Below are 15,930 nucleotides of genomic sequence, written 5' to 3'. Positions count from 1 at the left end.
TAGCATCTGCCCTTCTTGGGGCAACTTGGGTTCTTTTAGTCTGGGAATTTTTAGGGTGATTAATCAAAGCATGTGAATGTGTGGGGGGAAACTCAAGTTTTATATATTTCAAAGTGAAAAAAAAATTTCCTCAGGACAAAAGGAAAAATAGTTCCGGAAAAGGTGGACAAAAGGGTGAATTTTCTAAAACATAAGGATGCTTGAAATGACATCAAAAAGGAGGACGACTGGTAACCACATGTTAAAGCCATTCACCAATTTAGTAGACACACCCTCCCCGAGGAATTTTTACAAAATGTATGTATGCTGGGTCTGTTTGTAATGGATTTATCAGGAATTCCCTTTCAGTAACATTATTTCTGATTAATCTATGTGTGTTGTTGTTCCAACTGAACAATGCCATTTGAAGAAATGCTAAAAAATCATTGCTGTTGCTTATTTGCAAAGTTATTTCACCTTTATTAACGTGTTCATTTTCACCAGCAAGAGAATTCCAGCTACACCAAAGAAAAAGGTACAGTTGGTCCTCTGTATTCTTTGTCTCTTTCCCAGTTTTCTTGAAAATTACTGTTAGTGTTAATTTTTAGAACAAATTGGGTTGGTTCAAATGTTATTTCGTTCTGGAAGTCAGAAGCTGCTTTGACATTAAAGATAGGCTATTCAAACTTATTTAGATAATGGATTATGTCCCTGAATACCATGGTGTTTAAGTTCCTCTATATGCCTTCCAACTCAACATTGAACATTCAGCTACTTGATTAAATGTCATGCAAACATTTATAGCTTGCAATATACATTGCTCAGTTATGTTTACACAGACAATCGAAGATGCAAATGCAGAAAATGTCTTAAAGTCAAGAATGAATTTCACTGATGCCATCAGTGTCATTACTAAACCTGCGGAAGCGATATAAATTACATAGGAACAGTCATCTCGTATTTAAATAAATTTTGGCCATCCATAATGTGTGCCTGAGGGCACTGCCATTTCTACAGAGCCTGCCATAAAGGTTATGAAAGACATTGTCACGTTAGTGAAGCAGCTGGATGGAGAAGGGTTCAATGATGTGGACATAGAAGAAATTGCAGAATTAATTAACAGTAATTCAGGAATTGATGATAACGATTTAATTGAACTGAGTGATCCTGGAAACCGAAGCGATACTCCATGAAGATGACCAAAATTAAAAAATGGAAAATAAGTTCAGTTAGTAGCAACATAGGCTCAACAAAGTTTTTATAAGTTTAAACCGGCAATGGATTGTTTCCATGACATAGACCCATCTATAAGACGTTTTTCTTTAGTTGGAAATTGGTAGAGAAAGCCTTGTTACTATTAAGCAAATTAACTAAAATGAAAAAAAAAAGACTAACAGGCGTAACAATATTCCTTCAGAAAACATTGCAGAGAATCACTGGACGCCCCCCTTCTATTTCTGCCTTTTTTCTTTTCTTTTTTTCTTTTCAAAGCGAGCACAACTCAGATCTATTGCCATAGGCAATTTACTACCTAGTGAGCTGTGCCGGAATTATGTGTGTACCTAACAGTCTGAGTGTGTATCTAGTCTTGTGTATGATTTTTCAGTGCTGCCATCTATATCTCAGAAGTGAAGTGAGTGATGTGTAGTGACTGAATATTTGTACTGTTTGTAGGCCTATTGCTCTCTGTGGCAAGACTTTTTAACGGGGAGATCGGCTCGCATTTGCGCCTCGAAGTTGGGAACCACAGAAAACCAACTTCAGCCGACCACCTCTGTGGCGACGGTGGAGCTCGAACCCAGATCCCCGCGACGCGAGTCCATCACCTTCTATTTCTGCCGCACAAATCAGATATAAATGAGATACGAAGGTTTTAACAACTGGCTGTTGCGAAGATATATTTTGTAAAGAGAGAAAATTCAGCGGCCCCTGCAGAGGGTTCGAACCCCACAGTGGTGGTCGGCTGAAGTTGGTTTTCTGTGGTTCCCAACTTCAAGGAGCGAATGCGAGCCGATCTCCCCGTTAAAAAGTCTCGCCACAGAGAGCAACAGGCCTACAACGTTACAAATATTCAATCATTACACTTCACTCACAATTTGAAGTATAGATGGCAGCACTGAAAAATCATACATGGAATCCTACACCATAGTTTATGGTGTGTGTTATTCATTGATTTTCAGTATTTGTGGTCACCTCCGGTATGTAACCCTGTGAATACTGAGGAACGAGTGTACAGTATATCTAAGGAAACCAACGTCTGAAACTCTGTTAACTGACATTGGTGTCTTCAGATGTACTTTTTCTGTGGTGTTGATGGAATTCTCTTGCTGGTAAAAATGAACATGTTGATGAAGGTGAAGTGACTCATTACTGCAAATACAAAAAAAAGGATAAAAATGAGGATCAAATAATTGAGGTTCTGCTGTATTTATAGTGGTACCTTGAGTAATGAGTTGCAAATAATCAATTAGAATTTATTTCACTGGCAAACAAATATTACTTATGAGCATATAAAATGTATGAAAAAGCTCTTCTGCTTTGAAACAAACAGTGATTGTTGTGTTTGTATTTATCTTTTGAGCAAAACTATGTTCATTCTGCATATTACATCTTGCACTTCGCCATGTAGCACAAATTATAGAGATGCCTCTATTAGATATATGACAAATAAAAAGGAAAAAATTAAATGGGAGAATTTGCTTTGAAATAAAAGTTGTCACAACTTGTATGAGTTGTTGTTTTTATTCATATGAGTAAATATGAGTTGTTTGAATACAACATGATATAGGTAACTTTGAAGAATAAATTGAACTCATCACTCGAGGTAACATTGCACTTTCTTAGGAATTCCAATATGGATATGTTTACATTTCTCTCACACACAAATATATTGTGTTCTGAATTTTCATGACGATTTTACTCTTTTCTCCTGGAAAATTCAAAACATTTGCTGAGCAAGAATTATTGATTTTTCAATAGACTTTTCTCTTCTGTGAACTTCAAATATTATTTTTAATATCTCTTCATCATGGTGATTTGATGAAAATCAAAAAGAACACAAAAGTCATTATTCACAGTTTCATGCCCACCAAGAAAGTATGTTGATCCCTCACTTAAGGAGGTTGTAGTTTTCACAATATTTTGCTGCACTTATACTTAATCGGTAAGTTGGTACATGATGCAATTTGTGGCAACATACCCCCCCCCCCCCCCAGCTGAGATGCCAACTTGCCTAAATATGATTCTTTACACAAGAATGAATGAATGAATGAATGAATGCCAGGACTCTGCTATTGGACTTATCCTGTGAGAGATCTCTTCCATCCCAGCTTCGTGGCAAAGTCTGGAGCTAAGTGTGTGTACCTAGTGTTACGTTTGATTTTTCTTTGCTCCATCTATATTTCAAATTGTGAGTGAAGTGATTGATTGAATATTTGTACCGTTGTAGGCCTGTTGCTCTCTGTGGCTAGTACACAAGAGGGCTGCCTCACTGTTCCACACAAATTTTATGAAGCATTTCAGAATTTGAATACAAAATGTTTTAACCACTCTACCTATCACAACTATTGAAAATGGCTCAACGTATTCATGAGGAAACTTGCTGTCTTTTCTCTTTGGGAGATCCCATCATACTGAAATCACAATGTGTTTGATGCAACACCCTCAGGTGCTTTGACAGTGGCAATACTAGCATTCAATGCTCACTGCGGTAAAAAATAGAAGCTGTATGTCAACTTGTCTTTTATGCCAACTAGCTCCGGTCTCCCCTTACCATTTGTTGAATTTGTGTGATTATAGGTATCATGACATTTCAAAAATCAATTGTTTTATAAAAGATCAATTGTTTTAAAGTATTCTCAATGCTATTTTAAATTTAAAACTTATTTTCAATTTTATCTATAACTGTAATGAATTTTAAGAAGAGCCAATATTTGGCCTCTGAATATTTGGTAGATTAAATTCAATATGCCAATTTTTTAAGTTAGATCACTTTCAATCATTTAAAATTATCATTAATTTTCAGTCTAAAACCAAAACATCAATTTCATTTGTTAATTGTAATAATTTTTTGAGAAAAGCTTATATTGTGATACAAAATTACCTAAAGATTTGGTTATTTGGCCAAAATCACTATTTGTCCCATGTCTAAATGTAGCCTAGTTTAATGCAACAATAACGCTGCCATCACCAACTTGTATTCTTCCAGCAGTGGTTGCAGTCTTGTTCTCATACCTTTGTCCCAGGATATAACAGCAGTAATTCATTCCACGTAGTGCAGAATGTGACTTATCTGAAGAGGCAGTCCTTTTGCTAATAGGTAGATGCTCAATTTTCATACCTCCTTGCAAATTGAAGTCGTTTGTACCTACGTAACTTCATTTGTCATTTGGGCAGTGACTCTCAAGCAGCTTTGGAGTGCCATATACAATAGGGTTCCAAAAGATGGCATTTTAGACAAATACTTGACTTCTCCCTAGATCATTTGGACAATGCTCAGCTGTAGTGTGTCAGTTGATGCCTCAGACACCTTCTCAGCTGGCATTCACCTTTTGTATCAATGGCACTTGGTGCTCTGCTGTCTTCACTACAGGACTGGAAATCTGCTGTCTTTGCTGCAAGGCGTATTCTTTCTATCTTCCTGTTTTTATGGCAATCAATTGCAGTAATTGTCATGGCCATTTCAATGCATATGCACTTGAACAACATCGGGTCTCACAAACTTCTCAATTTCAAACATTATGGGATGCTTGGTTAGAAAATATAGCAATCGTCTTTTTTCTTTTAAATCTGATGAATAGTAGTTTTTACCTGTGATAGCAATTACTGATACATTTTCAGAATTTTTACATTTCATTTTTACACAAATCCTGCTCATGACTCTCGCCTTATTTCATTAGCTGCATGCAGTTGATGTCAAAAATAAGAGGTGGTCACAGTAATGTGACTCAGCTGTGTGTATAATCTGATTATGAAATGATTAAATTACATTGATGTCTTTAATGTGTAAAAGTGTTGGCGTGGCTTATTGTTAATTTGGGCTTGTGGCAATCATGTAGGTGGGAAACAAAGTTCTTGCCAGAAAGGATAGGTACTGCTAGACGAGCTGCAGTAGTCGTGTTTATAGTCCAATTTGCATAATCACAATCATTTTGAAAACGTTAAAGTGTGTTCTAGTAGTACTCAAAATTTTATTCTTTGTTTGCAACTTTTACGTGTAGTATGGGACATGTAAAATGTCTGTTAAAAAAACCATATGTTTCACATCATTTGGTTTGACTAAAAATCTAAACTTAGTGCTTTCAGGGCTGTAACTGTGATATGTCTTACAGTGAAGAGTCCACTGTAAGTGCCAGAACAGTATAGGGTACTATTTCCCCTATGGACATTCCCCCCAACAATCCAGCTGGAAATTGCCCAGTGTGAAGACAAGAAAAGGTTGCCAGACTATACTGACATACAAGACGGTTATATTGTCTGTCTTGTGGGATCACCGTGGAATAATCTTCTATGACTTTCTTCAGAAAAGATATTTCTTGCTTTTTTTTCTGTATCATTTTCTCCAAACAATAAATTTCTGGCAAGAATTTTGTTCCCCACCTAATTTTTTTTTATAATGCTATCGTTTTGTAGTTAAACGAGCTATAGTGTAATTTTAATTATATTTTGAAAATATTTCATTACTTTAAAATGAAATGTGATGCAGGACATAAAGTTAACCATAATATGTTTGAAAATTAATAATAATTATGCAGAAAAAGACTTGTGTATCAGTTAAAGCAAGTGCATGCTGACCAAGTTTATTGAAACTATTTTTCATTCACATTTGTTTCTTCAGAAAATTAATGCATCTTTTTAATTTGCAAAAATAATTTTAAGTGAAATAAAACCTAAGTCAAAAAGTTTGTGCAACTTTAATGCTGTCAATCATATGAAAATTAACAAAAATATAGCGAAATACTTTGTCACATGACCGAAACATTAAATGTTTTAAATAATGACAGCTTTATTTTTGTAATTGATTTTTTTAGTCTCATGGTGCTCAGCATTTTCTCAATTAGTTCATATAGTCAATTGTTCATCAGGATTTAATTTTTTCTACTTGTTGCATTAAGTAAGTTTATAAAATCTCAACTCAAATGGTGTTTTCAGTTGTGATATTAAGGAATTAGAATTTTCTCATATTTTCATTGATATTTTTGCTTCGATACTGAAGATTTTCTAATAACACATATCATATTTGTTATGCAGTGTACATAAACCCTAATCCATTTAAAGTCATAAGAATGAGATTCGAGTAAATATATTGCAAAATATATAGTGTCTAGTGATAATCTCCCTTATATCCTTCACATGCCTTAAAATGATGTTCTTTTAAGGCTCAACTAGTACTGCTGGCCATACTGTTGGTATCTATGTTGGATTTTGTTATCGGATCCTTCATACCCCCAAGCCTTCACCAACAGGCCCAAGGTTACACTGGGTGGAGTGGTAAGGATTTTTGTGCATAATATTGACTGCAGTTATAAATATGATCTATTTTATTGTTAGTTTGCTCATATCATATGAATATTATTTTTCGGTTCTGATCAATCTCTTATTCTATTTCAGCTACAACAATATCAGAAAATTTTGGTCCGGATTTTAGAGATGGCCAGACCTTCATATCAGTATTCTCTGTTTACTTCCCTGCTGCCACTGGAATTTTGGCTGGGGCAAACATTTCTGGAGATTTAGCTGTATGTATTTCGTAATTGCCCTGCCATCTTTTTTCCATTATGATTACTAATTTCACAAAAGTGTGTGTTGATTGAGTTTTTCCTGCGAGTCCATAAGGGTTTCCATTTTAATTTGATTCTCGTTTGGGAATTTTTTTATTTTTTTTTCAAAATAGGATCCTCAACAAGCTATTCCCAAAGGAACTTTCTTAGCTATTCTCGTTACAACACTGAGCTATCTTTGGTTTGCTGTTACTGCTGGGTCAACCGTTCTTAGAGATGCAAATGGGATTGAGAGCCTATTAGCCAATGGTACTTACCTTATCAGCAACTGTAGTTTAGTAGAAGGAGGAAATTGTGAATATGGGCTTGTTCATAACTATGAGGTAATTTATATCAGTACCATATTTTTGTCAATATTATGAGGGATTTCTTTTTTATAAGAAATAATTTTAGAGCTGGCAACACATGCCTTAGTTTTTATTTTAAAGAACGCAATTAAGAGGAGAAAATCTTAAAAATATCAGCAAGCAATATCTTATTACTGTTTTAATACATGTAATCTACTGATTTTATAAATTAAAAAAACAGAATTTCTTAATGCAAAAGGATGAAATAGAAATAAATATTTTAAAATTTGGAAAAAAAATTAAGATTTATAGATGACACTTATTGGATGGGAATTGAGAAATTTACATTTTTTCTACAAACAAATGGCAAATCACCTCTTACATTCCTTATAATTTCATTATTCGCGAATGAAATTTGCATATGCAGATTATAAACCGCCGCTGTGAACTATACCATGGTATTTTCTTAAAGTATAGCAAATTTACATCTCTTGATTATATGCTACTACTGATTATTTCACACTAAATTACTGTAATAATTAGTTTATCGAAACACAATTCAAGTACAGTGGAATCCTAATTTAATTATTGTTATCATAAGATCAAGTAAAATTCATATTAAATCTGGGACATCATTGAATCGAGAATATTTTAAAAAACAAAAAATTGAATGTAGTTTTTATTTATAAAAACTTTATATCTAAATTTAGGGTGGAATGTAAGTATTTGAATTTGTTTTGAGTTGTTAGTGCAAATTTTACACACATTTAAAACAATTTTCTTTCAGGTTATGGAAATGGTATCAGCGTATGGTCCAATAATCTATGCAGGTATTTTTGCTGCAACATTGTCATCAGCTCTTGCAAGTCTTGTCAGTGCACCAAAAGTGTTTCAGGTGATTTTTTTTTATTATTATTATTTTAACTAGTGTTCTTGAATGCAGTTTATATTTTGTGATGAGTTGGGATTTTTTCCCTCCGATCTTGAAGTAATAATTCTTGTAAATCCTTTTCAAAATGAATTAATACATGTGGTTTTTCAATTTTTCACGCATTTATCTGAAAAATGTTTTGCTGTCTTTTGGGAAAGATGATGTCGAAACGTTTTCAATGCCATGCTATGATGAAATTTTTTTTTTTTTTTTCAGGCTCTGTGCAAAGATAAACTGTTTCCTCATATAGAAATGTTTGCCAGAGGTTATGGAAAAGGCTCTGAGCCAAGAAGAGCCTACTGCTTGGCTTTTGTCATTGCTCTAGGGTGCATTGCCATAGGTATTTTATGTCTTAGTTTTAGATATGTTTATTCACATAAAAAAAAAATTAGAATTCTACATTTGGGTATCATTCATACATCAGAGGTATTGGTAATTTTTTCTGATTTTTTACGGTTTTGGGTTTTTTAGGTTTCCTGCAGCTGTATAAGATAACATAGAAAAAAACAGCTAATGATTAAAATCTAAAAAGTGGTATAACACTCTTCCCTACAAAAACTAGAAGTACTAAATTAATTGTTGGTTTTAACCCTTTTACTACTAACAGGACACATATACGTCCCAAAAAAAAAAATCAATGCTAAATTTGCTTTATTTGTCACCTATTTTCTTCATTTTCACAGAAAGCTGGGGATTTTTTTTAAATTCATAGTTGAAGGGTTAAAGTTTTTTATTCTTGATCAAAGAAATTATATAGATGAAACTAATAGTCCTATCATAATGACGTGTGTGTGTGTAAGTGTATAAATTGATAGTGTTAGATAATATTTAATTATAAAACTTCTAAATGAAACTTACTAAACAGAAGTTATATGGGGTTGATTTTGTACATTTTGCACAGATTTTGACAAATGTGCTTACTTTTATTTTCTTTACTTCAATATTATGAATCGCTCCTTCCATTGATATGTGTTTTCTTTTATTTGATTCATGTAAGTTAAAAGATATTACAATGAGTTGATCATTATACACTAAAATCTGTCTTTTGCAGACAACGGGATAAAAAAAAATCATCCATGAAAGAGGGGTGGCAGTTAATCAGGGGTTTGAAATGTATACTTGTATTATATAAAGGAGAATTATTATTTGGCTGTAAAATAGAGGTGACCTCATCTGAGGGGATGTCTGTTAAGAGGGGATTTACTGTAATTATCATGTGTATCATGTATTTCAAGTATTATATATATATAATTTTTTTCCATTTCAGGTGATCTGAATGCGATTGCACCTATAATATCCAATTTCTTTCTCGCTGCTTATTGCCTTATAAATTTCTCTTGCTTTCATGCTTCATTTGCTCGTTCCCCAGGTCAGTTACACTTTTATGGCTTGTTTAATTATAGTTTATTTTTAATCATACTTTTTATGAAATCGTTTGAGCATAATTTTTTTTCTTTATAGATTTTTTTCATTCAGATAATTTCACTTTAGATATTTTTCACCAATATCTTGGTGAATTTGTGTGCCCCTTTTGATTCTGGGGCATTCTAAAGAGGCGATGTGAAATCAGGTGAAAGAGAAACCATGAAGGGATGGTTAAGGAGGGTCAGATAGCTGTTTAAATTTTGATTCCACAAAATGTTTTGCTGAAGATTTAAAAGAACTGCATTATTTAACCCTTTGGCTACAGGAATAGTTGGAGAAACGCTTCTCTCTCTGTGGGAAGGAAAAAATCCATTTTTTTCACTTTTCTTCGTGAAAGGTATATGGCAGTAAAACTCAGATGTTGCAAATTCAATACCAAAAAAAAAAAAAAAAAATAGGGTTGATACAAACAAAAAAACTGGGTTCAAACTCAAACCCACTATCACAGATGCACTAATGATTGGAGGCAGACACTGTACCACTACATCATTATGTGCACCCATCTCATATAGTACAAGCAAACCTGTCAGAAAATAAATAAATAGTAAAAAAAACTAGAACATACATATGAACGTCAACTATGTCTTTTTAAAAACTTCATCTCAAAAATAAAAACATTTCGAATCATCATAGGATGATAGAGCAGGTTACTATGCTCATTATCCATATATAATGTTAGTGCTTTAACTCTTTAAGTGGTTTTTAAAATTCCCTGATCTGTGTGCGTTATAATTGCCATAGTGGAAATCCCTAGATCGCCTAGAAATTCTCACTTTTTTTCAAAAATATATTTTTTCTAATCTCGTGGAATTTGAGTCAAAAGTTTGTGGTTTTAAGAGTAAGTGGTGCATGTTTAACTCTTTGGCTGTGTGAATATTCATAGAAATGCTTCTCTCTTTCTGTGGGAGTGAATTTTTTTTTTTCAGTTTCCTTTTGGGAAAGGATGACAAACAGACGGTGCAAATTTGATACAATTGAAAAAATACGGGAGTGATGTAAAAAACACAAAATCTAGATTCAAACCCACTATCACTGACATACTAATGCTTGAAGGCAGACACTGGACTACTACATCATTATATGCACCTAACTCATATAGTACAAGCAAGCCTGTCGCAGGATAGAGAAATATAAATAAATATTTATTTATGTACATATATGCATCTATATGCCATTTTAAGAAGATCTTAAAAAAAACATTACATATCTCATCATTGGAGGATTGAGCAGGCTATTATGCTCATCATACATAGATGATGGGAGCGCTTTAAGGGTGAAAAAAAAAAGCAACCAGGTTTACTTCCACTGTATGTGGAACTGTACTTTTGATTTATGCAAAACTTTTACTGTGTGAAATTGTATAATAATTCATGTTATGATAAATCATGTCTATCTTTCCTTGAAAGGCTTCAGGCCTGCTTTCAAGTACTACAACATGTGGCTGAGTCTCTTGGGAGCTGTGGTGTGCTTATCTGTAATGTTCATTATGATGTGGTGGACAGCCTTACTCACTTTCGCCTTAGTTCTTGCTCTATATATCTATATTTACTACAGGAAACCAGGTATTGATTGTTAAGATCATATTTTGTTCATGCAAGTAATATTCTCACATTAGGAAAGTAATTTTGTATTTTTACTTATAAACCTTAAAATTTTGCATATGCATATTTTTTACATGAAATTTTTTTTCTTTTTTGTATTTATTACCTTGCTTATGAAAAGTTTTTATAGGCTGTCACTAGTAATAATTGAATCTGTCCATGGAAAAAGTTCGTTTCTGGTCAGTATTGAGTTAGATGCGAAAATAAATTCTTCATTAGTCCTTTCATCAAAGTGTGCAAAAACATTTCAGTCCCGTGTTGGTAATGTTGCTAGAATGCTGGTTCTTTAGTACAAAACATAATACAAGCATAGCTTGACAAGAGTTTTTCCTCTTATTTCTTGAACAGGAGATAGTATAGATTGAAGTTTTTTGCATGGATCGATTCAGAAAATACTTCTTACATAATGCTTCTTACATGAGTCATGTAACATTAAATGTTAATTTTCACAGCCTATAAACATTACTTAATATACAGTCAAACCTTGATTAAATTTTATTCCTAAGAAGGTGTCTTCACATTCCCTGAAGTGATTCTTCCACTTTTCCGGGACTCTGTTCATCCTAGACTGGACGAAGCCATGAGGTTTTGGAAATCATACCTACAGAGGGACATAGACTTGGTTGAAGGGGTGCAGAGAAGAGCTACTCATGCTCTTTTTGGTACACAAGACTCAAGCTTTAAAGAAAAACTTTATTTTTGAATATGTTTACATTGGAGGAATGCAGGTGTCGAGGGAGGGATATGATCAAATTGCTTAAAATTTTAAACAGGATAGATAGGGTGGACCATGAGTTATTACTTCACCAAGGAGACACCAGCATCATTTAGTAATGGACAATTAGTTGTGGTATGGCAGGGAGTTTTTCTGTAATAAGGTTGTCACAAAATGGAATAGCTCACCTCTGGGAGTCGTGACTTCTAAACACAATTGACATGTTTAAAAAAGTACAGTAACATAATAGGATAAATCAATAAGCTATCCATACTTAGAATAAGGCAACTAAAATCTTTTTATGGGCAGTGTATTGTATAGTATTAATTAGTGTTTTTCTTTCATGATATATGCCTTCATATTGAGTTGCTATATTTTGGTTATACAGTCAAACCCCGTTATAGTGAACCATCTGCGGACCCAATAAAAAGTTAACTATAACCCAAGGTTCATTATACCTGAATTTGTTGAAACATTGATATTTCTTAGTATTTGATGGTGGTTTTATTGGAAACATTCACTGCAATGACACATAATTTACTAATAAATTATTAATCACTTAAATAGACAATCAAATATTAGAAAGGAAAAATTTTGAAGTAGTTTTACTTTAATTTTTACATCCTATGGGGAAAAAAAATTATTTTTGATTGAATACATTTCAATTTTAAGTAAAGTTCATCAGTTTTCTGATAGACGATTAGAAAAGAGTCCAAAGTTTTTTGTCCATATTTTCCTCAGAAAAAAGTATTCAGAATGTTTGCAGCTGCTTTCATTTCAGAGACCAATGTAGCTTCTTTGCTCAGGGCCGGAACTACTAGGAGGGGGACAAAATTTATGGCGGCAGCAGTTTTAAGTGAAAACAAAGAACATGTTATAGAATTATCAAATTTTAACGTTGGGGTGGCAAAAATCCTAGTTACAGCCCTGTCTTTGCTCCACCAAGTTGTTTTCGTGAGCAGTGGTTTTCACGCAGCGATTTTTTCCAATTTGCTTTCCTCTTTATGGAATTTGACACTGAAGTCTGGACTGGAAAAAAAAATTGCGTTGAAGGGACATTTCAGTTCACTATAAGAATCATTTTCTCAGCAGTTCACTATAAGCATTTAAAATAACATTAGTTGAATATGTGTTCAGTTTGAACCACTGAAAAAGCTCACTATAACCGAGAATTCACTATATCTCATCTCTCCCGGGTTCACTCTAGCGAGGATCGGCTGTATTTGACATCCATATTTTTATGGGCATCTTTTTTCAGTCACACCATTGGGCATTTCACATTTGTTTTGCATAATTCTGGTGCTATAACAAGTTTGGCATAAAAATATTGATTTCTGAATCTTGAATCACGATTTTACATGTGCAATTTCTGGGAATAGAAAACAATTTCCACTTGGATGCAACAAAAATGCCACTGAAAATTTCTGGCACCAAGAGCGTTTGACGTGGCATATGGAAGGGGTGCTACACAACAGGATTCGACTGCTCATTTAAGTCTTGCTGATATATGAGAAGATATATTGCAATTCATTTAAATGAATTGAAATTTATTTCAGAAAAAACTCAAAATGCAACACATTAAATTTTTTCTATTATATATTGGTCATACCTCTAATGGTGAACTACATTTTCCTTAAAAAAGTTGTCTTCTTTCGTTTTTGTTTGAAGAAGTGACATATACCTGGTGAACAATGCATTTCATAGTCATCTCATCTCAGAAACATAATGTGTGCAGGGGTTGCATTATCATGCTACTCCACGTATAGAGGGGCAGTTTCTAAATTTACCTCAGCTTCTGAATGTGTCTTTGGTGGTGGAACGTCATGATCTAACCTCATTTCACCTGAACGCTCAGATTTTACTTTTTTGACTCTACATTAAAATTGCTGTAAGTAATTCTCTATAATAGTTTTGATGGAAAAGAGCAACAACTTTGTTACACGAAAGTTTGACTGTATTTGTTTGATTTTTAATTTCTCAAGTTTCAGCGAACTACTAAATTCATACTTGTGTTATCATTATATTTTAGATGTCAATTGGGGATCTTCCACTCAAGCCCAAACCTATAAAACTGCTTTAAATTCAGTTTTCAAGCTTAATCTTGTTCAAGAGCATGTTAAAAATTACAGGTATGTGATTGTGGTTCACATCACAATAAAGGTTACATTATTGCTATTAAGTAATTATTTCTTCAAAATGTATGCATTTGATCATGAATAATGTTAATGCAAGAAAGTGCGTCGTTAACAATTCTTCCAATTGCTTTGTTTAACTGAAGCATGAAGAACAGGTATATATCTACGTGAAATTACAGCATGTGCTCGTGTACAAGTCAAGTTTTTTTTGTGGAAAAATTTGTTCTTTAATTTGGGTGGGGGTTGGTGTATATGCGGGTCAATTTTTTTAGGAGAAAATATTGACCCCCCCCCCCCAAAGGCACAGTACTTCCTTTGCCAATAAATTTTTCGATGTGAAATTCATTTAAATTCTTAATTAACTTAATTTCAGTATTAATGAAAGAAGTTATTTGAGAAGTAATTAGAGAAATAACAATAAAATAAAAGAAATTCAGAGTTAATGAAAGAATTAATAAAAGAGAATTCTAGAATTAACAAAAGAAAATTCCAGAATTAATGAAAGAGGTACTTACGGAGTTAATGAAAATTTTTTCAGTATGAACAAAAGAAATTTATCCAGAATTAATAAAAGAAATAATTTAATCTTTTTTTCCATCTGTAGAAGAATTCTCTTCCTTTTTTTTAATCTTTAAATCACAATTAATTGTAATATATAGAGACTGGACTGTACTAAACTGAACTTAAGAATGTTGCTTGTGGGGGTTTCTGCACTAAATAAATATTTCAGGGATGCGCAAAATGAGGATGTACAATATATCTTTTCAGTTGGGTTTCTGCACCAAATGAAGCATCAATCATTCAACTACAAGAAATAGGGAAATTGCCAGGCAGGAACTATGTTGTTCTACGTGATTTCCTTGCATTCAATGTTGCTGCCATCGCTGCGGTTCGATGCTCCCTCCAGTATTATAAGTTCTATGGACATTTTATCAGTAGTTTCATTTCATCGTGTGAAGACTCACTAAGAAAAAACTTTAGACACCGAAGGGGATCATAAAGGGATTCAAAAGTTATATATAGAGAAATCATGCCAAGCCGAAACTGCTAAAACTATAAATATTAAATTTTATCAAGAGTTTAATTTCATGATCTAAAGACTCATTAACCTGCGAGCGCGCACACCCCACGCGAATATATATTACAAAATTTCTAACTTTGCTATTTTTTAAATGGCTATAACCCGGTGTAGCTGCTTCTAAGGTCATCTTTTAGTAGGGGAACATGTCGAACGTAAATTTTTCTCTTTTGTTCTCTTGAATGCAGCTACTGGGGTGTTAAACACCCCTTGTGCATCCTGGAGTTACTTTACTTGTACAAAAATGTCTCTCAATTTGAGTTACGAAGATGAGATTAAATGCTTACAAAAAATTTTGAAGATGTTTCTACAGATTAAAAATCAATAAACGAATCAGATTGGTGTGTGTCGTAAGACCTCCTAGTAGTCGTACTCCCTCTTCTGAGAAAAATCGTGCAAAGATACCGTGGATGTTGTAGATGAAATGGGTGTTCCATATTCTACTGCTAAAATTTCAAATTGATGGCCTATGATAATATTTTTTGCATTGCTGACCATCACTGCAATCATTTTGAGGGTGCTCTTGTTAGATAAAAACAAAAACGAGCTGCTCCAAGTACAGCAAGAATATTTGTCAAGAATACACTATAAATCTGTGCTAATACACTATAAATCTGTGCGGAGTGTGTGGAATAATGTAAGTTTCCATATCAAATAAATGCTGGTGTTTACTCATAATTTCTTCCATTTTGATTAAATCTAGTTTTCAAGATATATATTTACTAAAATTAAAAAAAAAATGTGTTTCAGAAGAAATGAACTAGTGGGGTGCAAAGCACCCTCTTGCGCGTTCTCGTGTTCCTCTCTGTAGCATGCTTGCTCCCAAGTTAAGGAAGGGTTTTCGAAATTCAACCCCCTAAGGTGTTTCAAAGGTTAGGGGCAACCATCGCTGAGCCAAAATCGCTGAAGCTATAAATATGAAATTTGGTCAGTATTATGTTTTATAATATAGACTTACTAAGATGGAATTTCTGAAAATTTGACCCCTAAGGGATTCATG

The 15,930-nt window shown here is 33.5% G+C and overlaps 1 protein-coding gene across 1 annotated transcript in view; it reads left to right on the top strand.

Moving 5' to 3' along the window:
* LOC149088686 (solute carrier family 12 member 2-like) overlaps positions 1 to 15,930 on the top strand; it is a 104,939-nt gene that overhangs the window by 68,689 nt on the left and 20,320 nt on the right. Inside the window, exons 7-14 of the mRNA XM_089248933.1 lie at positions 6,357 to 6,468; positions 6,589 to 6,716; positions 6,872 to 7,081; positions 7,833 to 7,940; positions 8,193 to 8,316; positions 9,244 to 9,345; positions 10,808 to 10,963; positions 13,747 to 13,846. Of these exons, the coding sequence (XP_089105059.1) occupies positions 6,357 to 6,468; positions 6,589 to 6,716; positions 6,872 to 7,081; positions 7,833 to 7,940; positions 8,193 to 8,316; positions 9,244 to 9,345; positions 10,808 to 10,963; positions 13,747 to 13,846 (1,040 nt within the window). The remainder of the gene's footprint in view (positions 1 to 6,356; positions 6,469 to 6,588; positions 6,717 to 6,871; positions 7,082 to 7,832; positions 7,941 to 8,192; positions 8,317 to 9,243; positions 9,346 to 10,807; positions 10,964 to 13,746; positions 13,847 to 15,930) is intronic.

The sequence above is a fragment of the Pholcus phalangioides genome, unplaced genomic scaffold, assembly GCF_987345545.1.
Source record: "Pholcus phalangioides strain wild (caught in Gottingen) unplaced genomic scaffold, Ppha-v1.0 ptg000003l_1, whole genome shotgun sequence".
Classification (NCBI taxonomy): Eukaryota; Metazoa; Arthropoda; class Arachnida; order Araneae; family Pholcidae; genus Pholcus; species Pholcus phalangioides.
Note: the sequence above shows the minus strand (reverse complement) of the source record. Positions and strands in the feature narration are given on the sequence as shown.